This window comes from Lygodium microphyllum, chromosome 8, assembly GCF_053477565.2.
Source record: "Lygodium microphyllum isolate KBCC chromosome 8, Lygodium_microphyllum_v1.1.10, whole genome shotgun sequence".
Lineage (NCBI taxonomy): Eukaryota > Viridiplantae > Streptophyta > Polypodiopsida > Schizaeales > Lygodiaceae > Lygodium > Lygodium microphyllum.
In genome coordinates, this window is record NC_141142.1 from 135522330 (window position 1) to 135548287 (window position 25958).

The window sequence follows — 25958 nt, forward strand, 5'->3', positions numbered from 1 at the left end:
GCATGTTGCTTGTGGGTGGCCAATTCGATCATTGCGAGACGAGAGCTCTAAATTGATGTGGCATTCATAGTGATGGAGACGCCTTTGTGCACATGGTGGAGGACATGGAAATTTCGTGTCCATTGATGGGGAAAGATGAAGGTGTGCCACATTAGGGCCCTTTGGGCTGCTACTACTTGACGACGCAAGTGGGTCGGGGCTTGGTGCTGGACGGGCAGGGCTGCCCATGTACGTCGGTCAATCGACTTTCTTTCAATCCATGAAAAGATATATTTCCTGCTGCCCCCCTGCCTTTGTGGATTTGTGTGAATAGAAAGAAGAAAAGGGAGAGAAGCAGAGAGATCTGGCTCCATCTCTGCCCGATCTGCTATCCGCGCCCCGGTCTTATCGCAGAGATCAAACAGTCAAGCGCGATACCTTATTCGTAGCTCCGCTCATCATCAGGTTCCATATCCTGTTTGTCTTCCTTGAGAAGAAGTAAGAATTCAATCGTTTAGATTAGATTTCATTGATTATTGGAGGGCCGGAGAGCAGGTAAACTGATTTTCCTCCGATCTAGGGTTTGTGAATGTGGTTTTGTTCCTCTCAGGTGCTGACGACAGCAGGTTTTGTTGTGTAACCCATTACTGAGAAATAGTAACAAGATTAAAGAAACAGGGCCATTCATCGGTCCTTGAGAAGTGTGACTAGCAACCGTGTTAAGGAAGCACACATTGCATTGACGCTTTTGAATGCTGGCCATTGTTAGCGCTAGTAGGAGGATTGCAGATCTGTTGTACATTTGTATCAAAGCAGGGTAAAGATGGAGTCCAGCAAAAGGGCTGTAGAGGCCTATCGCAGGACCCGGCTCATTGATTATGTCATTACAGATGATGACAAGATTGCCCCTGTTTATCGATTGGAAGAGATATGTGACACTCTCCGAACTTCCCCAGCCGACTTGGTCCGTGAGATGGTGGAGTATGCAATGAGACGCCTTGAAAGTAGGAGCCCACGGGTGAAGCAGAAGGTGAGAGTTTTGTATGCTGTGCCATGTTTCATCTTATGTTTTCTCTCTTCCAACAAAATACTGAAGATGGGAACTTGCAGGTCCTTAGATTGATCAAATATGCTGTTGGAAAGGGTGGACCAGAATTCAAAAGACAAATACAACGGCAGTCATCAGCAATTCGCCAACTTTTTGAGTATAAAGGACAGCCTGATCCTTTAAGAGGTGATGCCCTTAACAAGGCAGTTCGGGAAACTGCACATGAAGCCATTGCTGCCATTTTTGCATCAGAGGAAAAACCTCCACAGTTGGAAGAAGTCAACAAGCGTATCATGGGCTTTGGGAGCACCAACTATGAGATTCCAATGGAAGGAAGAAAGTCTTCAATAACAGATGTTGTAACTGAGGTTATTGGATTGGGAAGTGCCTCAATTAGGCAAGGTTTGAGTATGATTAGTGGCTATTCAGGTACCACTAGTGGAAGCATGAAAACTGATATGGGAACATATAGAGGTCCTAGCTTGAGGAGGTCTCTGACATCTGAGAGAGAGACACTCGGCAGATTTGAAAGAGAAGAGCAGGGAGATGGAAGGGTTTTCTCAGATGCTTCCACCATTGGTGCTGAGCCTTCCCATTTTGATCACCATGAAACAAGTAACGGGAGAGAAAGCAGAGAGAATGGCCAGGGGGTTTCACGGGAAGAGAAACTTGTGGACACCATCACAGCTCCTGGAGGGATGCGCTTACAGCCAACACGAGAGAGTTTGCAAGCATTTTTAGCAAGTGCTCTTAAGCTTGATCCAAATAACCTTGGCTATGTGTTGGACTCAAAACTACACTCACATGCTTGGCAGGTATAGCGACCATATAATGCCAATGATACATTTGGAGGGTTGATTTGAAACATATTGAAAAGTGTTATTGCCATCAATTAATTGATGTTTGTACTAAATGACGAATCTGAACAGTAAAGGACCGGTCCTGATTTTTTATGATTTAGGACATGCTGTTTAGAAGTTAAAGAAATGAAATGATTGTTTGTCCTCATATTACTTCAGTTTTGTGTCACAGGTGAGATTCAAAGCTTTATGTGTGCTGGAAGCAATCCTGCGCCAGCGGGATGAAGAGTTTTTTGAATTGGTGGCACGAAGGTTTGAAGAGGATGCTGGTGCAATTCAGGAGTGTCTTGAGTCTCCACAAACATCTTTACGTGAAAAAGCGAAGAAGGTATGTTCGTGTCCTCAGAACATCACAATGGATGCAATCAAACAAAAAGGAACATTGTCATCAGTTGGGTGGGTTTCTTTTTATCAGATTTGTGTACTATAGTTTCTTGGTTTTAAGTCTCAGAAAATGAGGGCTCTTGTGTTGTTTGTTGAAAAGCAGGTTTTCAATCTGCTTAAAGCAGTGGGGAATGGTCCTATTAGTAATGAATCAGAAGGCTCAGAGCATGTTAAGGATGTTCCACAGCGTTCTCTGGTACATGATGTGCCTGATTTAATTGACACAAGCGAGCCAGATTTGTTAGGTGATGCTAAGGGCAGCACAGATGTTTCTTCAAATGTAGGGGATACTAGTTTTACAGCTCCCAATCCAGCTGGGGATTTATTAGGTGATGGGTTGTGGACTGAAGCAGTAGAAGCCAGTCCAGAGGCTACTTCTGATGACTTATTTACTGGAGTAACGCTCCATACACCAGTTGGTGGAATAGAGGACTATAAGGATGATTTATTCTCAGGTCTTTCAGTAGATAGACCGTCAGTTGAAGGAGAGCTCAATCATTTCGCCAGCAATCTAAACATGGAAAAAGCTGAGCCTGTTGTTGTTGGAGGGATCTCTGATAGTTTGGCTGATCTGATGGCAGGTGTTTCTATGAAAAGTTCTGAGAATGGTAGTAGTTTGAATGGAGCAGCTCAGAATAGCAGTAACCTTTCCAAGCCTTCATTCATGCAAACACCTAAGGATGGCAACACATTTCCAACCCAGATGCTTGGAAGCTTTCCAAATTCTAACATGATGTATATGAATCCCTCTTTCATGCTACCAAGTGTAGTTGGAGGATTCAGAGCTCCCATTCAGAACTTTACATTTGGGTTGCCTGGCAATTCTTTGTACCAGCAGCAGTTTTTAAGTGGAATGGCTGGATCACAGGCATTTGGTATGATGAATGGACTCAATAATCAAGGAACATCGTTTTCTGGGAGAGGTCCAAGCACTTCATTCACTGATGGCTTTGATTTTTCCGGTGATCCTACTTCACATTATGTCACAGGAGCAGAGTTTACGAAGTCGGAGGACACAAAAGCTTTTGATTTCATCTCGGTATGCTACTTGATCTCATGACGTAAAAAAAGTGCTCAGCTTTATGTCCAGCTTTCAGATATTCACTTTTGTACAAGGAGATACAAACTGTGAAACGGCTTTATAAATCAATGTGACAGAAACAGCAGACTTAGGGTATCAATTTCAACCGTTAAACATGGTTCGCATCCAGGTTGAGCTACAGCCAGGTGGACATGCGATGATGACCATGCTTTGGTGGACACCAGTGATAACTTCCATCAGAACTGTGGCATGCGCATATGTGGAGAGCTTTTCTGGGCCTTTTCATTGAATATTTTATGAACCTAAAGTACTCATTATTATGTATTTTGCCTTTGGACTTTCATTTTGGACCTGCATTTTAGGATGCCATACAAAGTGAGAAAAGGGTCTATTGAGGTTTGACTGTCATAGATATATACAGACCATGGGTAACATAGAAGGGAAGTACACCAACTAGGGTTTGAGGGTCTCTTTGCACAGAATCCTGGGCCACACCTCACTGCCAGTGGTGTTAGGCTTTCTCACTGGATACAAAAGACTTGCAGTGATACTCAACGTGCCCCATTCAAGCAAGCAATTCTCTTTGCGGTGAATCACTGTTTCCTGGAGGCTTGAAGTATTATTCCTTTTACTTTTGCAAATGCTTGCTGATGTATGGGTGTGACAAATAGGTTGCAAGTGATGTGGTAAAAACGTTTTGACTTAGTGCCAATGATAAGAATTGGTACTGATATTCGGGAAACTATCTTCTTCCACCAGACACGAGACACTCATTTCGATAGTCAGTACAGATGATATGGCACTCATATCCATGAAAATTGTTAGCGGCATAGAATTAAAGGTGTTAGCATTCCTCCTGCATTCTCCACATATCAGTGACATCCACTTGGAGAGGGAGAACAGAGGTACTATTGGTCATCACACGTGCCATCACTTCTGTGGTTTATATGGTACATCTCGTGTCTTGTGTTATAGATTCCATTGCCCGTAGATTCATTGTTTGAGCCTTGTGTTCTCTCTTTCACTGTTCATTATTCTCAGTCATGGCGGTTGTCTTCTGTTGATTATTCTCACATGGTACCAGATGATGAGTAATGCTGGTTTTGGTGCTTTGTACTGCTGTTTTCACTGTTTTCAGGTCTCAAAGTTTTGTCATTTGATGATCTTGGGTCTGCTGCATATTGGTGACTGTTCCTCAGCTGGCCGACCTGATTTACTGCTCCTGAAGCTGCTGAAACTCTGTGTTTTTCATTATTGGATCTGCCTCTTACTGTCTTTTGTTGCTGCAAGCTCTTGTGGATGTTGGGCAACTCATCTAGAGCGGAGCAACTTGTTTTACCTTCTCTACATGCTGGCGATCCCTTGTTTTTACCTGCCTTACTTGTGTTTTGTTAGTATTTCTTGTATTTTATGCTGGTAATCTCCTGGTTGTGAGCTCCCTCAGAGTTTGACACAGACATTGGAGCTTTGACAGCTCTTGCATTTCATTTTCCAGATTGACATTTTAGTTTTAATGTGTTCACACTCACATAGTCAGTCATTGATCCAGTTTAATGTGTTCACACTCACATAGTCAGTCATTGATCCAGTTTGGTGCGTTTCAGTTTTTACTAGTTCTGTGGCTGTGTTCGCACAGGTAGGAGCAGATGGCTGCATTTCAACCTGGCTGACTGCATTAAATACAGCGGCCAGGCCTGGTCAGGCAGCTTTGGGTCTGGCTGGCTATATATACCTTGCCCCTCCACAGTTGCTGGTCATTCTGCTCTTTGTGACTGCTGCCAACATCTTCTCTCTCTCCACAGCTTGTATTCTTTGCTGTCCCTTAGCCTGATCTGGTGCCCTCACCGACACCTCGAGCTGCGTGCAGGGACTTGATCAGTCCTTGTATTCAGCATTCATTTTCAGATCGGTGCAGTCTATTTCTTCCATTCTGCATTTATTTCAGTCTCTCTTCCCTTCTCTCTGTGTTCATGTATCACTTCTGTTGCACACTCTCACACGTTTTGCTGCAGCTCTCTTTGTTCGGCCTCCAAATGTTGTTGCCTATGTGTAACTTACCGCTCAAGGATTTGTAGTTTTGGGTAGCCTGCTCCAGACTATGATAAACTTAGTGTTTTATCTATGCTTATTTTGATAGAGAGGGTCTCTTGTGTCGGTGGTGGTGATTCTTCACCACATTCACTTCATTGCTACTCATCTCTATACTTTTGTACTCCTCGTGTGGTGAATTGTGTTATTTGGGCTGGTTGACCACGAGTATAGCACGCATCTCTTACTCCCTCTATTCTTGACAAAAATAGATATATTGAATATTCAAGGAACTATCATATTTCCAAAGTACAATAAAGAAATAGTAATCTAAAAGAAAGCATCTAGCTAGAAAAAACAAATAATTATAAATACTAAAAAAGCGCTAGGGATCTAAGAAAGAGAGAGATTTATTGTGGGAATGTCACATTCACTAATAGGAGAATGATAGAATGAAATTACAATTCTAAGCTATTATAGTGAACACTCGGGGAAAGATTACTCTCTAGCAAAAGGATTAAAAATGCCTACGTGCATAGGGAGTAAAACTAGCCTTCCTTCTTGGATAGGGTGATAAATAACCTAATTAGACATTAAATATAGCGAGCATAAAATTCGCATAAACTGAAAATACAAATGTTACCACCTAATCTGGGATAATGGATAGCTTTTTGGTTCCAAAACTGGCGCTTCTTGCATTACTTCTTTAACTTATATTGCTAAAGGTTGAAGTACACTGAGGTCCAACTTGATTTCCCTCAATCTTCAAAACATCTTGTTGTCCATGGCAACCAGTAAGCCTTCGAACCAATTTGTCCCTTGGTTTGTTTGGGGATTGGCCTTCAATCTATTCCTTGGATGACAAATTTTGCCCCAAATCTAATGTTGGCTGGTTGATCTCTTGGAATTCTCCGAAATCTTTCAATTGTAGAATTTCAAGTGCTAGGCCTTGAATTTTGAGCACTCTTCCCAGGATGGCTGGTAAACCCTAGTTTTTTGTTGTAAATTAGAATTTAGTAGCAAAAATTCTTCAATTGTACCTACTTGGGACTGAATTTGTGTAAGATCTCTTGAGGAAAGATGTGAATTGGTTGAAAGAATGGAGATAGAAGTGTGAGACGAATTTTAGAGTTTCATTGCCAAATTTTTTTGATGCTACCCTGCTGTGAATGGTTGTCTATTGCAACACACTATGAATAGGAGTTCCACATGCAATTGCCTGCCCTTATGGACCCTAAACTTGCTGTTACCTACCTATATACAGCATATAGGGGCTGTCACTTGCCTCCAATGGGCTCTTGATCAGCTAGGGACAACTCTTTGATAGTCTCTAATGGTTGGAAAATTACACCAATAGCTCTATTTTCCTCTGCCAATCTCCACCATGTTGGAATGAGGTTCCAACATCCTTTACTAGCCTCTCCTTCTTTTGCATGGGCAAGTTTTGCCAAGTGGCAGCTTTCTAATTGTATTTTTTAGTAATTTTCAGCCCAATTAAATTATTTTTCAGAATATTAATTTTGAAAATTAATTTAATGATTAATTCTTGCTTAGAAAATTAACTTTAATGAACCAACAATTAAATTGGCTAGGCCAATTTGTCACCCAAGTATTCTTGAGCATTTATTAGCTCTTGAATTGGTAGTAATTTATTAATTAATGCCCAGTTTCTAATGTGACCAATGACACTAATGGCTAATAAAACAATCTAGACTAAAGGCTGTAACTGGTGTTGGGAATAAAGGGCCATCGTACCTTTTATATGTGCACGGGTGTGAACACACCCTTAGTACATTTGTACTTTCATATATATATATCTATCTAAAAACCTAAAGAGGTACACTCGTCATTGTACCGAACATCAAGTATCCTGCTTACACTCTCCTTTCTACTCACTACTCTGCACTCTGCTCTCTACTTTGTGTGTGTGTGTGTGTGCGTGTTATCCTTCACGTTTACTCAGCTCTACGTCAGGCTCCAACAAATTGGTATTAGAGCCATAGGTTGTGCACATTTCCCAAAGCTAGTGACAGGCGAGCAGGAGCTTAAGGCACCAATTGTCAGTGTCCAGTAGGTGCAGGAGAGGCAGTCAGACTAGCGGGCGGTGTTTCAGTTGTCGCACGAGTGGCACCAGTCTCGACGGGTAGCAGACTGTAGGCAATTGTTAGGGTGTGTGATAGTTAGGGTGAGTTAAGGAGACAACAGGACTGACGAAGGCCAAGTCGACGGGCAGGCGAGCTGACGACACACGTTGGACAAGTTAGCTGTGACCAAGCAGGCACCAACAAAATCAGTTGTCACGATAGTCAACGGGGGGTCCTAGGTCACGCAAGTCTGACGGGCAGCCGGCAGGGCTCCAGGTCACATGACGTGACTGGGAGGTCGACGGACCTCGTCACGATATTTTTCCTTAAGGTCACAAATTCGTTTTTCTTCAAAATTCTTCTTGAATTTTCCCTTGGCTTGACGAGGGTTCACATGCATAAGCACAAAGTTCAGATTAGTGCATATTTATGCTCGAAAACTTGGGGCTTTTCAGATTGAGTGCTGCTCATGCAAAATTGGGGCATTTGCGTCAGAAATTGTAGACATTGTGCGTGTTTGAATTGGGGATTTGTCCAGATTTGATGCGAGCAAGACACAACAGTCATATTTGTCTCAGAAATTGCAGGGATTTGTGACATTTTGCCTTCGACATTTGGGGCTTTTCATGTACATGCAAGAATTGGGCTGAAATTTGCCCAATTTGTCGACATTGATGCACATTGGACCCCGTGCAATTTGGGGCTTTTGCTGTTTGGGCGAAATTTGTGCGCCATTTGGTCATTTTATGTACATGCGGGTCTAATTCCATGCAATTTGGACATCTAGCACTTGGAAAAATTTGGGCTTTGCTGAAATTGCTCTATTTTGGCAAAATTGGCTATTCTATGCATGTCAAAGTTAGTGCACATATATGGTTGATGCTTTGAGCACAAAAATTTTGGGGCTTTAGACGGTGCGTGTCAAATTTTGTGCCCGTGGGTGCATGTACAACAGAAATTGCAGCTAAAATTTGGGACTTCTCATGTAATGTGATGTATTTGTCCTTGGAACAGCTGTAATCAGTTGTGGAGTGCTGTAGCACTAGGTTTAGTGCTTCTGAAAATTTGTTTGCAAATCTGAAATTTCTGCTTTTATGTGGTCATTTATTGCTGGTTGGTACTTGCTTGTACCTTGGTCACTTGTGTGACAGTTTGGGTTTGCATTTGCTGAATTTTTTGGTCATATTTGGATCAAAAATCATGGTTGGCAGCAGTGACAGAAGTCATCTTATGCACATTAAAAAGCTTGAAGGAGCACATAACTTTGTAGTCTGGCAAAAACAGTGCTATAATATCCCGTTGCAGAAGAAGCAAGCAAAGCCGATTAAGACCAAAGGGGCAAAGCTCGCAGATATGGAACAGGAAGACTGGATGAGTCAAATGAGCTTGCACGCTTAACCATCGAGCTATTGATTTTTGATGCCTTGCTGTTTAACATTGAAGGTTTGGAGTTTGCTTATGCTAGCTATTTGGACTTGACTGGAAGAACTGTATGGTCCAGAAGAGTGCCGCAAGCAAAGTTTATTGGGATACATTCAAGACTGCTATGGGCAATTCTAATGCGATGCTTTTGTATGCTGATGTAGAAAGTGCTCTACTCACGGAAGAAATGAATTAGCAGAACAATGCATCCAGTAAGTCTTCTAGTGCTTTGCATACTAGGGGCAGATTATAGCAGAAAGGCAAATCTGATAGCAAGAGACACAATAAATTACGTGGTAAGGATGTTGAATGCCATCATTGTGGCAAGAAGGGTCACTTTAAACGTGACTACTACAAATGGAAGAAAGAGAAAGGAATTGGCAAGAAGACATATGATAGCAAGGAAGAGAAGAAAGAGAGTTAGCCTAAGAAGAGTAGTGTCTAAATTGAAGAAGTGAATATAGTCACTCATGATAGTGACAGTAGGAATGACGTACTCTTTCTCTCTTCACACTTTAGTATACATGCTTTACTTGCAGATACGGATGATGACATGCACACTTGGATTCTAGATTCAGGTGCTTCCTTTTATGTCACCCCTCATCGTGAGTGGTTTTTTGACTATATAGGGGGTCGACATGGTGTTGTCCATCTTGGGGACAACTATGCATGTGAGATTGCAGGTATTGGCAGTGTGCAGTTGCAGTTTTAATATGGTTCTGTCTTCACACTTCAGCATGTACGGCATGTATCTTAGCTCAAGAAGAGCTTGATTAGCATAGGGCAGCTAGATGACGATGGATTTTATACCATCTTTCGTGATGGAAAATGGAAGATCTGTAAGGGATCTAGAGTGATTGCGAGAGGCTGTAAAAGTGATACCTTGTATTCTCTCCATGTATCTAGTGTGCGTGATCATGTTGTTGTAGTGATCGAGCAGCCAAGTGTTTCTTTGTGGCATGGCCGGTTGGGACACATGAGTCAAACTGGAATGAAAGTGCTTTTTCGTTTGGGTTACTTGCCTTGTCTTTGTTATACTGATTTTGAGCATTGTGATCATTGTGTTTATGGTAAACATGCACAGACATCTCATAAAAAGTCTCTTTCACTGAAATCTTCTCCTCTAGAGTTAGTACATTCCGATGTATGTCAGATGCCAGGGTTATCTTTAGGGGGAAAGAGATACTTTGTCACCTTTGTCGATGATGCTACATGGAAGGTATGGGTGTACCCTATTCGTAGCAAGGACGAAGTGCTTGACAAGTTTAAAAACTTCTTGGCATTGGTTGAAATTCAGACTGATAAGACACTCAAGTGTCTTTGCTCTAACAATGGTGGTGAATATGTGTCCAAGGCCTTTCAGGCATTTTGTGATAGCAAAGGGATAAAGAGGGAGCTCACTACCCCTCATAATCTGCCCCATAATGGAGTTGCAAAGCGTATGAATTGGACCATACAAGATAAGGTCTGTACAATGCTGTCTCATGCTGCACTATCCCATGGTTTTTGGGCAGAGGTTGTTATGACAGCGGTACACTTGATTAATCGGTTACCAAACCAATTTTTTTGGGGGGGGGGGGGAGTTTCCCAAGAAGTGTGGTCGGGCAAGTCACCTTCATATGCTCATTTGAAAGTGTTTGGTTGCGAGGCTTTTGTGCACATTTGTAAAGAAAAACGCAGTAAACTTTAGCCAAAGTCCTGTAAATGCATTTTTCTAGGATATGGTGACGATGGTGAAATGGGTTATAGATTGTGGGATCCCGAGAAAAGGAAAGTAGTATGCAGCAATGGCGTTATCTTCCGGGAAGATTGCATGCACAAACAGCTCGAAAAGAGTGAGGAGGTCCGTAGGGTTGTATTCCGGGAAGAAATACCTTTTGGACAGCAAAATGTGCCCGCACTATAGCAGCAAATACTTGCTGTAAATGAACTTGTAAATGCATGAAATGATGTTGGAAATGATCAGCCAGCTATTACCCATAATGATGAGCCAATGGATGTGCAGGAACAGCAAGGAAAACAAGCTGTTAATGCTGATTTGCAGGCTGAAATGCCAAGATAGCAAGCTGAAAATGGAAATTTTTAGGCTCAACAGCCAGCAAACAATGATCATTGGGTTAGGAGATCATCTAGGGCTACTAGACAACCTGATAGATTCGTTCTTGGTGCAAACAATGTGGCTGATTATGTCATGTTGAGAGACTGTGGTGAACCATCTTGCTTCAAGGAAGCAATGGACAGATAGGACAGCAAGAAATGGTACGAAGCCATGTTGTCAAAGATGGATGGGACTTGGCGTAGTTGCCTAAAGGGCAGAAAACCCTTCCATGCAAATGGGTTTACAAGATGAAGGTCACTTCTGGTTCCTTGTCTAAGTACAAAGCAATATTGGCTACGAAGGGGTACAAGCAGGAACATAGAGTTGACTTTGATAAGATATTCTCTCCTGTAGTGAAGATGACTACATTGAGAACCATTTTGGGCTTGGTTGCAGCTGAAGATATGGAGCTCATACAAATGGATGTAAAGACTGCATTCTTACATGGTGATTTGCATGAAGACATATATATGTAGCAGCCTAAAGGGTTCGTGGCAAAAGGGAAAGAGAAGATGATATGTAAACTGAAAAGGAGTTTGTATGGGCTGAAACAAGCACCCCGAGAATGGTATCATAATTTTGATACATTTATGCAATCTCAAGGTTTTCATAGAAGTCAAGTGGACCATTGCTTGTGCGCCAAGAAGGTAGCAGATGGTAGTCTGATTATCTTGGTTCTGTACGTTGACGACATGCTGATTGCTGACAAGGATACTTATGCCTTGGACTCATTGAAGCAAAGTCTTCATGGCAGCTTTGACATGAAGGATCTTGGTGATGCAAATCACATTCTTCGCATGGGAATACTCAGAGATAGGCCAAAAGGATTACTCTATTTATCTTAACGGTAGTATATCTCCAAGGTTTTGCAGCGTTCCAATATGGAGGGGGGGGAAAACAATTGGGGTTCCATTGCCTTCATACGTGAAACTCAGTGCAGAGGACATCCCTACATCTGATGATGAGAAGGCCAAAATGGCCAAGATACCATATGCTTCAGCTGTTGGCAGTTGGATGTATGCTATGGTTGCTATACGTCCTGACATTGTCTTTGCATTGGGAGTGGTTAGCAGATACATGGCAAACCTTGGTAAAAGGCGTTGGGAAGCAGTGAAAGGTATTATGTGATACCTCAAAGGCACAAAGGAGTTGTGCATCTGCTTTGGAAAGTAGAAGGCATTTGTTGTTGGCTTTACGGATGCAGACTATATTGGTCATGTAGATTGCAGAAAGTCCACTTTCGGGTATGTGTTTATCTTCACAGGAGTAGTCTTTTGGATCTCCAGGCTACAAAAGTGTGTTGCATTGTCTACTATAGAGGTAGAGTATGTGGCTGTCACTGAGGCATGCAAGGAGGCTTTATGGCTTTCACGTCTGATGGGAGAGCTTGGCATTGCAGAGTTACTTGTTCTCCATTGTGATGGTCAGAGTGCTATCATACTAGCACGGAATCCGGTCTTTCATGCAAAGATGAAGCACATATAGGTGAAGTATCACTTCATTAGAGATGTACCTGACAGCAAGAGTATTGAGCTTGTGTCACGAGGATGTGAAAATTTGATGCTTTGCTTATGTTTAATTGACATTTGATTAAAGGATTAATCAAATGTGCAATTAAAAGATGCACATGAGTTGCACATGTGAGGTGCAAGCTACTTTTTCACGATTGAAGGCCGAAGGACCCTGTGAAAAAGATGGGTGTCAAAGGCAAAAGTTATAACAAGTTACACTTGTTAGATTCTAAGTGAATTTCGGTGTCAATTTGCCCCTAGGATTATTAATTGGCCATTAAGTGTCAGTGGTGACACTAGGAACTAGGCATTAATTAATGGATTAATGCTTGTCCAAGGGTCAATTAATGCATGGGACCACTTTGGGTTGCAAATGGCCTAGCCAATTAATTTTTGGATGGGCAAGGTCAATTTTTTGGGCATGGATTAAGGGCTGAATTAATTTTCAGAATTAATTAATTCTGAAAATTAATTAAATGGCTGAAAATTGCTGAAAATGGATTAAGAAAGGTGCCACTTGGCAAAACTTTCCCATGCAAGTGGGGGAAAGGCTAGATAGGGCTGAAGGGAGAGGGAAATCTGGTTTTTTCATTTTGGAGCTGTTGGAAAGAGGTGTTGGACTGTTGCTGCCAGCTTTTGGGGCCATTTCCCAGCCATTGGAGATCATTTTGGTGATGGAGATTGCATATTCTTGACCTTGGGAAGCTGGCAATTGCTGCTGATGCACTTTCTCCTGAAGATCAGAGTCTCTGATGCTCCTATTGTTGTTGGTGCATCCGTTTGAGGCTGGTACAGCAGGGCAGCAGCTGATTTTGATCAGTTCTTCGCGACAAATCTCAGAATTTTCTCTCTCTACAGCATTCTCTCATCTCCTTCAGTCTATGCTCAATCATTCTCAGCAATTCTTAGCCATTCGGAGGAGATCTCAGCCATTTTTGGTGGGCTGATCTGTAATTTCTGCAGTAAACCCTAATTTCCAGCAGAAATTAGGGTTTAGCAGCCACCTTGGGATCCATGCCAGAGATTGAAGGTTCAAGGGACTGAAATCAGAAGTTGATAATTGAAGATTATCAAGGGATTTCAGAAGCTAGCCCATCCCGAATTGATTTGGGGCAGCATTTGGCCAGCCAAGGGTCAAATTGGAGAAGAAGTCCTGGGTGAATCAAGGGGCAAATGACCCAAAAGGCTTGCTGGTCATTTATGACAGCAAGAGCAATTGGTTAGCAAGAGGAGATTGAAGAATCTCGAGTTGTACTCCTTTCAATTGAATGAAAGCTAAAGAAATACTGCAAGGGGCACCAATTTTGGGGCCAACAGGGAGTCTACTGCCCAAGAATGTTATGGTAAAGTGTGTATTTCGTTTTATGTGCATTTATTTATTGCTGTAATTAACTCTTAAATCAGGTTATCACCACCCATTCCAAGAAGGAAGGTTGGTTTCAGCTTCTCAAAGTGCATACAGATGATAATCTTGCAGATCTTCTCACGAAGGGTCTTCTAGCAGAGCAGTTTGCTCATTGCCGATATATGATGGGAGTTGGATAGGTATATGTATTTCAGCTTTGTACATACCTAGACTTAGCTGATTCTTTTGTCCTCTCAAGGCACATTGCCTTTAGATGGGAGGTTGTCGGGAATAAAGGGCCATTATGCCTTTTATATGTGCATGTGTGTGAACATACCCTTAGCACATTTGTACTTTCATATATATATCTATCTAAAAACCTAAAGAGGTACACTTGTCATTGTACAGAACATCAAGTGTCGTGCTCAAACTCTCCTTTCTACTCACTACTCTGTGCTTTGCTCTCTACTCTGTGTGTGTGTGTTATTCTTCACGTTCACTCTCAGCTCCGCGTCATGCTCCAATAATTGGGTGCCACCTAGTACTTGTCAAATACAAATTGTTACAATTTTTGCCTTGGATACCCATTGACATCTTGGGATGCTTGGCCCATCATTGTGGTATAACTAACTTGTATATTACATGTGCATCTCACATTTGCACATTCGGTTAATACTTAATCAAATGCTAAGCAAAGCATCAAAATGCCATTTCCTTACGATAGACCTCTCCCTGGAAATCCTTGCAATCGCCCCCAATTGCAGTGCAATTCGTCAAAAGCATCCGTTGCCACTACTGGAAGCATATGTTGGTTTCATAGTCAAACAATATATGCACCTATTGCTTAACCGGGGCAAGCATCGATCATCTAATTATAGAACAGATAGTAGACTATGCTTCTACTTCGGACGAGTCGTTCATAGGTTCAACAGTTTGTGACGAACCGCGAGCTCTCCCCTTGACTCACTTTGTATGTTTGAAATTCTAGTTCACTAATTACGATTAATACACATAAATTATATCCTTCAAAATCACAAGAGGTGCATCCACATGCCAAAACCCAACACTGTTTTGATCACCAAGGCAAAGTAATGCATGAACTAAGCTTAAATAGCACCTCATAGCAATGATGTATCACATGATAGCATACATCAATTGTAAACTGCATGTGACTTGTGCAATTATACTTCTTGTGCATCACCTGTAAATGTACAAGCCTAGGTGTGGGTCGGCCAAATGAAGAGAATGATTGTTGAATGCTAGCAAATCATCCTCTACTCTTCTCATCATATCTATATCATTCCCTGTGAGGCACCTCATGTACTCCATGAAGTCCTCCTCTAACTCCTCGCTAGTGTACTGCTCCTCCATAGTGTTTTGCTCCTCGCTACGCCAAAGGGGATGCAAGATATGTGCGATAGTATGGATTGGTTTATGGAACCAATTCCATTGTGCATTCCACACTGCACGAGTCTCATCAATCTTATAGATAAAATAAGTTAAAAACTTAGAAGTTAAAATAATGATCAATTATCAAGGAGTTGTTAATACCAAATAATTACATGTGTAAAAGTTAATCAAAAACTTTGCAGAGAGATAGAAAAGCAGAAACCTGAAGATATCAAGGAAGCTTTTGAGATGACGAAGAGGTTGGCAGACATGGAACTACGTAGGTCTATGGGAGGAGGGAGAGAAGCATCATTCAACACGGCAAATCAAGCTCAGTCTACTTCATGGTGAGCGAGGTGGAGAAGTGAATCGAGGTGGAGAGACGAATCGAGGCGCGGAAAGTGTAGCTTCATCACCATCAGTGTATAGGCCTCCCAACATGCAGTATCCAAGACTGGGGGTACGTCGTCACAGTGGAATAATGAAAGGAGTGGGTTTAATCAAGGAAGAGGCTTCTCAAACTGGAATACGGGACCAAGGGGATGTTTTACATGTGGGGGATCGCATTTTGCTAGAGAGTGTCCGCAGACGCAAGGAATGGGCAGAACACGAGTGGCAGCAACTAGTGCAATGGATCAGGACTATAGGAGTGAATCGAATCAAGGAGTGAGAATCACAGAAGTGGAAGAGGACGAGTCTAAGGGGTTAGGAGGAGAGGCAGAGCGCCCGAAAGTGGGAGTGCTTCAAGTTCAAGCGAGCTTATTGGCGGCTAAACTACCTGCAGTACAACACTTATATGTGGATGGGATAGTGAATGCTTACAAGCAGAGATTGATGATAGACACGGGGGCAACTCATAATTTCATGACGCCGCAGTTGGCAAAGAAGGTTGGGGTAGAGAAGTGGTCAAATTTGGAAACTTGCACTGTAAGTTTTGGACAAGGCAAAGATTCAAATGTACGCATAGCTTATGGAGTATTGATTCAGTTGGGAGGTTGGAAAGCCAAGATGGATTTTGTGATTGTGCCGATGGATGAGTTTGAAGCAATCTTGGGGTTGACATGGTATGACAAGTATGTTTTGGCTATGTTTGGGAAGGGATCAAATCAGATTGTGTTAGACATGAATGGGTCGACAGTGATGATAAACTACTATAGACCAAAACCGCAGTTGAATCCAAAGCGAGTAGAAGCGACAAGTGGAGAAAAAGGGAAGATGACTCAGATGGAGGCTGAAACAACTAAGGGGGAGAGTAGCGGGAGCAAGCAGAGTAACAGTGGTGGGAGCAAGCAGAATGTCAGGGCTATGCCAGTGGAGACAAACAAGGACAAAGGCAAGATGCCACAGTGGTGCAGTGCTAAACAAGTAGAGAAAGAGTTGAAGAGAGGAAGTTCAGTGCACTTATGCATTATGAGAGCAATGGATCTAGTCGAAAAAGAAGAAAAAGAGCCTGTGGTAGGAGATAACAGAGTTAGGGAAGTTTTGGAAGAGTTCAAGGATGTCATGCCGAAGAAGTTACCTCCGGGGTTACCCCCGAAACGCTCAGTAGATCACAGGATAGAATTGGTGCCGGGGGCTACCCCGCCGGCGCGCCCACCTTACCGTATGACGAATGAAGAATTGATGGAGTTGAAGAGGCAGCTTAATGAGCTATTGGAAGCAGGTTTTATTAGGAGAAGTCGTTCACCCTACGGGGCACCAATGTTATTTGTTAGGAAGAAGGATGGGACGATGAGGCTGTGTGTGGATTGTCGTGCACTTAACAAGATCACCATTCGCAATAGGTACCCCATGCCTTTAGTAGATGATTTGTTGGATAGGCTAGCTGGAGCAAAATACTTCACGAAAATTGATCTACGCTCCGGATATCACCAAATACGCATAGCAGATGGAGATATTGAGAAGACAATTTTCCGCACTCGTTATGGCAGCTTTGAGTGGCTAGTGTTGGGATTTGGAATGACCAATGCCCCGCCAACTTATGCTGTTCGAAGGTCTTGCTGAAAATCAAGAGATCATCAATGTATACCACAAGAAACACATCCAAAAAGTCACCAAACGAGTTATCTACCAATGTGCAAAATGTTGGCGGGGCATTGGTCATTCCAAATCCCAACACTAGCCACTCAAAGCTGCCATAACGAGTGCGGAAAGTTGTCTTCTCAATATCTCCATCTGCTATGCGTATTTGGTGATATCCGGAGCGTAGATCAATTTTCGTGAAGTATTTTGCTCCAGCTAGCCTATCCAACAAATCATCTACTAAAGGCATGGGGTACCTATTGCGAATGGTGATCTTGTTAAGTGCACGGTAATCCACACACAGCCTCATCGTCCCATCCTTCTTCCTAACAAATAACACTGGTGCCCCGTAGGGTGAACAACTTCTCCTAATAAAACCTGCTTCCAATAGCTTATTAAGCTGCCTCTTCAACTCCACCAATTCTTCATTCGTCATACGGTAAGGTGGGCGCGCCGGCGGGGTAGCCCCCGGCACCAATTCTATCCTGTGATCTACTGAGCTTTTCGGGGGTAACCCCGGAGGTAACTTCTTCGGCATGACATCCTTGAACTCTTCCAAAACTTCCCTAACTCTGTTATCTCCTACCACAGGCTCTTTTTCTTCTTTTTCGACTAGATCCATTGCTCTCATAATGCATAAGTGCACTGAACTTCCTCTCTTCAACTCTTTCTCTACTTGTTTAGCACTGCACCACTGTGGCATCTTGCCTTTGTCCTTGTTTGTCTCCACTGGCATAGCCCTGACATTCTGCTTGCTCCCACCACTGTTACTCTGCTTGCTCCCGCTACTCTCCCCCTTAGTTGTTTCAGCCTCCATCTGAGCCATCTTCCCTTTTTCTCCACTTGTCGCTTCTACTCGCTTTGGATTCAACTGCAGTTTTGGTCTATAGTAGTTTATCATCACTGTCGACCCATTCATGTCTAACACAATCTGATTTGATCCCTTCCCAAACATAGCCAAAACATACTTGTCATACCATGTCAACCCCAAGATTGCTTCAAACTCATCCATCGGCACAATCACAAAATCCATCTTGGCTTTCCAATCTCCCAACTGAATCAATACTCCATAAGCTATGCGTACATTTGAATCTTTGCCTTGTCCAAAACTTACGGTGCAAGTTTCCAAATTTGACCACTTCTCTACCCCAATCTTCTTTGCCAACTGCAGCGTCATGAAATTATGAGTTGCCTCCGTGTCTATCATCAATCTCTGCTTGTGAGCATTCACTATCCCATCCACATATAAGTGTTGTACTGCAGGTAGTTTAGCCGCCAATAAGCTCGCTTGAACTTGAAGCACTCCCACTTTGGGGCGCTCTGCCTCTTCTCCTGACCCCTTAGACTCGTCCTCTTCCACTTCTGTGATTCTCACTCCTTGATTCGATTCACTCCGATAGTCCTGATCCATTGCACTAGTTGCTGCCACTCGTGTTCTGCCCATTCCTTGCGTCTGCGGACACTCTCTAGCAAAATGCGATCCCCCATATGTAAAACATCCCCTTGGTCCCGTATTCCAGTTTGAGAAGCCTCTTCCTTGATTAAACCCACTCCTTTCATTATTCCACTGTGACGACGTACCCCCCAGTCTTTGATACTGCATGTTGGGAGGCCTATACACTGATGGTGATGAAGCTACACTTTCTGTGTCTCGATTCGTCTCTCCACCTCGATTCACTTCTCCACCTCGCCCCACCGGCGGTGTTCTCCATGAAGTAGACTAAGCTTGATTTGCCGTGTTGAATGATGCTCCTCTCCCTCCTCCCATAGACCTACGTAGTTCCATGTTTGCCAACCTCTCCGTCATCTCAAAAGCTTCCTTGATATCTTCAAGTTCCTGCTTTTCTATCTCTCTGCGAGCCCACTCTTGCAATCCATACAAAAATCCATGTAACTTGGTCACTGCGTCCATATCCTGTAGTTGAAGCATGTATGCTCTATATTTCACTATGTACTCCCTCATCTTTCTCGTTTGTTGCCTCAAAGCACGCCACTCATCTCTCACTTTGAATTTTTCATTCTTAGGGATGAAATAATTTCTGAGTTCCATGCGTAACTCTTCCCAACTCATCACCCGCGTTTTTCCTTGCTCTATTCTATCTTTCTCTTTTGCCAACCACCAATCATATGCTTGATCACTCAAATGTTGAGATGCCACTTCCCCTCGTCTCTTTGTGGGCACTTTCAGAATGTTCATGTATTGTTGCATGAGGTTCAACCATCTCTCAAGAACCAAAGAATCTCTTTCCCCTTTATACTTCTCCGGAGGCTTCGGTTTGTATCTACCATATTCCGAGTCAGAATCTTCAGTTTCATATCTTGCCTCTTTTTTCTTCCCTTTACTCTTCCTTTGTTGTTCTCGGTTCATATTCATCAACAATTTGGTCATTTGTACAAAAGCGGCTTGAAAATCCATGTTGCTCACTCCTACACCCGCCATGCTTCCTTCATTATCTTCGTATTCCGTAGGTTCATACAAGTTTGGTGGTTCCCGTTCTTCATCCTCCTCAAACGGTGGCGACATGGCACGGGGCTGTTGCGCGTCACACTTGGGCATGGTTAAGTGGCTCGGGGCATCCCATCGGAAAATATAGGAGTGAAGAGATCTGTTGCATTGTTGTTCGTGGGACAGTAGACCATTGCTAACTTGGAATCCACAATCCGCTCCTGAACATAATGATACTGAACCTCAGTGTGTTTCGTGCGAGCATGAACTAGGTTCTTCACTAGAGCAAGGTCAGTTTGGTTGTCCATGCGTAGCTTCGTAGGTCCTATTTGAGGAAAGCTGATCTCCACCATCATATGATGGAGCCAAACTGCCTCCATGGTGGTGGAACAAAGGGCACAATACCCAACCCTTGTAGAAGAAAGAGCCATAGTAGGTTGCTTCTTACTGCTCCAAGAGATAGTTCCGCATCTAAGGGAGAAAGCATAATATGTAGTGGACTGTCTTGAATCCACGTCACCCGCCCAATCAAAGTCACTCCATCTAGAAAGTGTAACCCTCTCTCAAAATAGTCCAATCCTACATGCTGGGCAAAACCCTTGGCAACAAGCTTGGCTTTATGTTTGTCCAAGGAACCATTTGCAAGATATTTGGTCTTAAAGACCCACTTCACACCAATTCCATCTCTGACAACATGGCTTTATACCATTTCTTGCTGTCCTATCTGTCCATTGTTTCCTTGAAGCAAGACGGTTCACCATAGTCTCTCAACATGATATAATTAGCCACATTTATTGCACCAGGAAGAAACCTGTCAAGTTGTCTAGTAGCCCTAGATGATCTCCTAACCCAATGGCCATTGTTTGCTGGCTGTTCCTGCAAATTTTCATTTTCAGCATGCTGTCGTGGCATTTCAGCCTGCAAATCAGCATTAACAGCTTGCTGTTGTGGCTGTTCCTACACATGTAATGGCTCATTTTGATGGGCAATAGCTGGCTGATCATTTTCAGCCTGCAAATCAGCATTAACAGCTTGCTGTCGTGGCTGTTCCTACACATGTAATGGCTCATTTTGATGGGCAATAGCTGGCTGATCATTTCCAGCATCATTTCCTGCATTTACAGGTTCATTTACGGCAGGTATTTGCTACTACACAACGGGCACATTTTGCTGTCCAAAAGGTATTTCTTCCCGAAATACAACCCTATGGACCTCCTCAGTCTTTTCGGGCTGTTTGTGTATGTGATCTTCCTGGAAGATAATGTCATTGCTGCGTACTACTTTCCTTTTCTCGGGATCCCACAATCTATACCCCATTTCACCCTCGTCACCATATCCTAGGAAAATGCATTTACAAGACTTTGGCTCAAGTTTGCTGCGTTTTTCTTTACGAATATGTACAAAAGCCTCGCAGCCAAACACTTTCAGATGAGCATATGAAGGTGGCTTCTTCGATCACACTTCTTGGGGAACTCCCTCCCTCCCCCAAAATACTTGCTTGGTGACCGATTAATTAAGTGAACGATTGTCATAACAGCCTCTGCCCAAAAACCATGGGATAATGCAGCATGAGACAGCATTGTACGGACCTTATCTTATATGGTCCGATTCATATGCTTTGCAACTCCATTTTGGGGCGGATTATGAGGGGTAGTAAGCTCCCTTTTTATCCCTTTGTTGTCACAAAATGCTTGAAAGGCCTTGGACACATATTCCCCACCATAGTCGGAGCGAAGACACTTCAGTGTCTTATCTGTCTGATTTTTAGCCAATGCCAAGAATTTTTTAAACTTGTCAAGCACTTCATCCTTGCTATGAATAGGATAAATCCATACTTTCCGTGTAGCATCATCGACAAAGGTTACAAAATATTTCTTTCCCCCTATAGATAATCCTAGCATTTGACATACATCCGAATGTACTAACTCTAGAGGAGAAGATTTCAAAGAAAGAGACTTTTTGTGAGACGTTTGTGTATGTTTGCCATAAATACAATGATCACGATGCGCAAAATCAGCATAACGAAGACAAGGCAAGTAACCCAAACGAGAAAATACTTTCATTTTTGTTTGACTCATGTGTTCCAACTGGCCAATGCCACAAAGAAACACTTGGCTGTTCGGTCACGGCAACAACATGGTCACGTACACTAGATACATGAAGTGGATACAAAGTATCTCTCTTGCAACCTTTGGCAATAACCCTAGGTCCCTTACAGATCTTTCATTTTCCATCACTAAAGGTGGTATGAAAACCATCATCATCTAGCTGCCCTGTGGTAATCAAGCTCTTTTTGAGCTGAGGTACATGTACATGCCGTACATGTTGAAGTGCAATGACAGAGCCATGCTGAAACTGTAAGTGCACACTACCAATACTTGCAATCTCACATGCATAGTTGTCCCCAAGATGGACAACACCATGTCGACCCCCTGTATAGGCAGAGAACCACTCACGATGAGGGGTGACATGAAAGGAAGCATCTGAATCGAGAATCCAGGTATGCATGTCATCATCTGTATCTGCAAGTAAAGCATGTGCACGAAAGTGTGAAGAGACAAAGAGTACATCACTCCCACTGTCACTGTCATGAGTGACTACATCCACCTCTTCAATTTTTACACTGCTCTTCTTAGGTTGACTGTCCTTTTTCTCTTTCTTGCTATGATCTGTCTTCTTGTCTTTTCCTTTCTCTTTCTTTCATTTGTACGGTCATGTTTAAAGTGACCCTTCTTGCCACAATGATGGCATTCAACATCTTTGCCACGTGATTTACTGCATCCCTTGCCATCATATTTGTCCTTTTGCTGTGACCTGCCCCTAGTATGCAAAGCACTGGAAGACTTACTGGATGCATTGTTGTGCCGATTCATTTCTTCCATGAGTAGAGCACTCTCTACATCAGCAAACAAAAGGATCACATTAGAATTGCTCATAGCAGTCCTGAATGTATCCCAATTCTGTGGTAGAGTGCAAAGCAAGAAAGTAGCCTTAAATTCCTCATCAATCATGAACTTCAAGGCAACCAGTTGGCTGAAAATTGAGTTAAACTCACTCAAGTGAGTAGACATTGTTGTACCCTCTTTCATACACAAATCCATAAGCTTTTTCAGCCAATACACTTTTTTGCAGTACTCTTTTGTGCATACAGTTCTTCCAGTCTAGTCCATATAGTAAATAAAAGTCTCTGGATTACGAGAAGTGGGAAGATTGGTATAGAACACATCATATGCCGGTGATGGAAGATGTGAGAAAAGTGCCACAGCTAGGTCCTCCGAAGAAATGTCCGTATCGAGGGATGGAAGCTCATCCCGAATCTCCTCCATCCTATGGATGTGATCTCTTAGCATAGGGAAATCGGTGACATAAAGGTGTTGTAGCTTCAACTCAAGCCAAAAGAGATGTTAATCTCCTTCAACCCTTTGCGATAGTGTGGATAGATCTAATATGCACGAGCACAGAATCTTTACAGCTCAATAGGAGAAAAGAGTGGGCTTTGTGTGATGAGGACATGCATTTTGGCAAGCCTCACTTAATATGTGGATTAATTTTTAATAACATGCTTAAGTAAATGTTGCACAAGTGAGGTGCATCTGAGGTTAGTGCAAATAAATGAGGTCGAGATTCGAGGAAATCAACAGATGTCAAAGGCAAAAGTTGTAGTTAGTTATGTTGCACAGATACTAGGTGGTATTTGGTACCAACTATTAGCTGAAGTCATTTATTTGTCCATAAGTGTTAGTTGGTAACACTAGAGATGTAGCGTTTAATGGTACTTAATGCCAATTTGATGGTCAAACATGGCATATGGACACTTCGGAGATGAAGTAGACCAACCATAACTACTAGCTAGTCATACTATTTTTTTGGGCACCGAAATAATTATTGTATTAGTTTTCAGTAAATTTAGACAAAATTAATATATTAATATGGATAGTATAAAAAATTCAGTTTAGAAGGCTGCCATTTGGCAAAACTTGCTCATAGAAGTTTGGGAAAGCTAAATTGGGGTTGAAAGGAGAAGGAAATCTTGTTTTTGCATTTTGGAGCTGTTGGGAAGATAAGTTGGGTTGTCTGCTTTTGGGGCCATTTCTCAACCATTGGATACCATTTTGGTGATGGCGCTTGCATATTCCTGACTAGGGAAGCTAGTGATCGTGGCTGATGCACTTTCTCTCGAAGATTACAGCCTCTGATGCTCCCTTTGCTGTTGATGAATCCATTTGGGGTTGAAAAAGTGGATCAACAGCCCAATTTCACTAAATTCTTGTGACAAATCTCTGAATTTTCTCTATCCATAACATTCTCTCTCTTTCTCCAACCATTTCCTAGCTTTGCTTTAAGTTTTGCAGAAATCCAGCCATTGGAGGTGGGGATTTTGGGTGTATCTCAGCTGTAAGCCCTAATTTATAGCAGGAATTAGGGTTTAGCAGCTACCTTGGGAACCATGCTAGACATCAACAGCTCAATTTCACTAAATTCTTGCGACAAATCTCTGAATTTTCTCTACCCACAACATTCTCTCTCTTTCTCCAACCATTTCCTAGCTTTGCTCTGAGTTTTGCAGAAATCCAGCCATTGGAGGTGGGGATTTTGGGTGAATCTCAGCTGTAAATCCTAATTTACAGCAGGAATTAGGGTCTACTAGCTGCCTTGGGAACCATGCTAGACATGGAAGACTCCAATACCTGAATTATTCAGGGCTGAAGGTGATTTTCAGCTGAAATTAGATGGAGGACTAGCCAGCAATAAAATTTGGGGCATTTTCACTCTTGTCAAAGTGGGTGAAGGCCAATTGATTGCGTGAATCAAGGGGCAAATTAGATTGAAGACATGCTGGCCACTTTGGATGGCAAGGGGAGTTTGGATTGCGAAGAGGATTGGGAGAATCCCATTGTAAATCAAGTTCTTCTTCAATAAAACTAAAGAAATATTGAAAGGGGTGCTGATTTTGGGGCCAACCGGCTCTCCATTGTCCAAAGATTAGTAGGTAAATTTGTATTTTCAGTTTTGCAATAAATGCTTAGTGTTGTAATTAAGTTGTAATCAAGAAATTACCACCCATTCATTGAAGGAAGGCTGGTTTCACTTTGACATTCAAGCGATTCCGTAAAGTTGCCAGATCCCTAGTCTTATCATTATGACTCATGAGGAACCATGGTTGGTCGGGGTATAGGGAGAGTGACAAAATCCCAAAGGTCACAATTATTGAGGAGACACTCCATACGACATGATCATAGAGGGTAGTTTGTCCCATTTAGTTTGTTAGATACGGATAAAGAGGGTAGGATGAGCACCTGCTCAGGAGATGCCATCAATGCCAGTTGGGGACTGAAAGTCCGGAAGAATATAACGGGAAAGAGTTATAGGATGCTGGTTAGGTTGGTTCTGTACGAACCACAAGATTTTCCATAGCATACACGTCGGCCATAGATATTCTTCAATAAAGTATATGCAAGAAAACAAAGAAGATGTTGCCTTTGGGATGTTCTCCATCTATACGGGGTTATTACTAGTGGGAGGGCATGCCGCCTATATATAGGCAAAAATGTGGCAAAACTCTAAATATGGTCAAACCCTTAAAAATGGCCAAAAGTGTCCAAAAAAAATACATGATGTGCCTTTCATCTAAAGTGTCTAAAACACAGAAAACGATAGACAAATACAATGTTAGAGCTCCTAATGTCCTTGTCTAATTCAGATTGAAGCTCATAGGTAGGAGATGACTACACAAGATATACATGACTACTAATAGAGTCTATGTTATCTATCTGTCTGCAGATTCCCATATGACGAATGGTCACATCAACAAGGTGGAGGAGATTTGGGATGAGCTTATATTGCTTGGTAAGATTGTGTCTTTGGAGGACCTAATTGGGACACCTCTCTCATATCTTTCATCACCAAAGTATGATGTGTTCTACACTAGCCTCCTCATATCTAGTACAAGGGACACACTCACTTGGGGGGAGCTATAGTTTCGATGGTGCTTTAGGAGTTGTGTAGGTTATATGCTTGTGCATGTAAGATGCATATGCATTGTTGTAGAGATCTGGAAAAGATTGTTTTTTTTCTACTAAGTTGAGACGTGTGGGCTTGTATATCCTTTGAGTTGAGTCTACGTTAGCTGTCTATCATAGATTCCCCTACGAAGAATGATCACATCAACAAGATGAAGGAGATCCAAGATGAGCTTATATCCCCTGGTAAGATCATGCTTTGGGAGGACCTGGTTGTGACACTTCTCTCACAGCTTGTGTCACCAAAGTATGATGTGTTCTACACGAGTCTCCTCACCCC

At 42.5% G+C, this 25958-nt stretch overlaps 1 protein-coding gene across 2 annotated transcripts in view; it reads left to right on the top strand.

Moving 5' to 3' along the window:
- Positions 1–210: 210 nt before the first annotated feature.
- LOC148032900 (protein MODIFIED TRANSPORT TO THE VACUOLE 1-like) overlaps positions 211–25958 on the top strand; it is a 32140-nt gene continuing 6392 nt past the window's right edge. Inside the window, exons 1-5 of one of the 2 annotated variants that reach the window (XM_087683578.1) lie at positions 211–477; positions 590–1009; positions 1090–1842; positions 2060–2215; positions 2375–3310. In XM_087683578.1, the coding sequence (XP_087539704.1) occupies positions 803–1009; positions 1090–1842; positions 2060–2215; positions 2375–3310 (2052 nt within the window). In that variant the 5' untranslated portion in view covers positions 211–477; positions 590–802. The remainder of the gene's footprint in view (positions 478–589; positions 1010–1089; positions 1843–2059; positions 2216–2374; positions 3311–25958) is intronic. The other variant, XM_087683579.1, reaches the window with a different exon arrangement.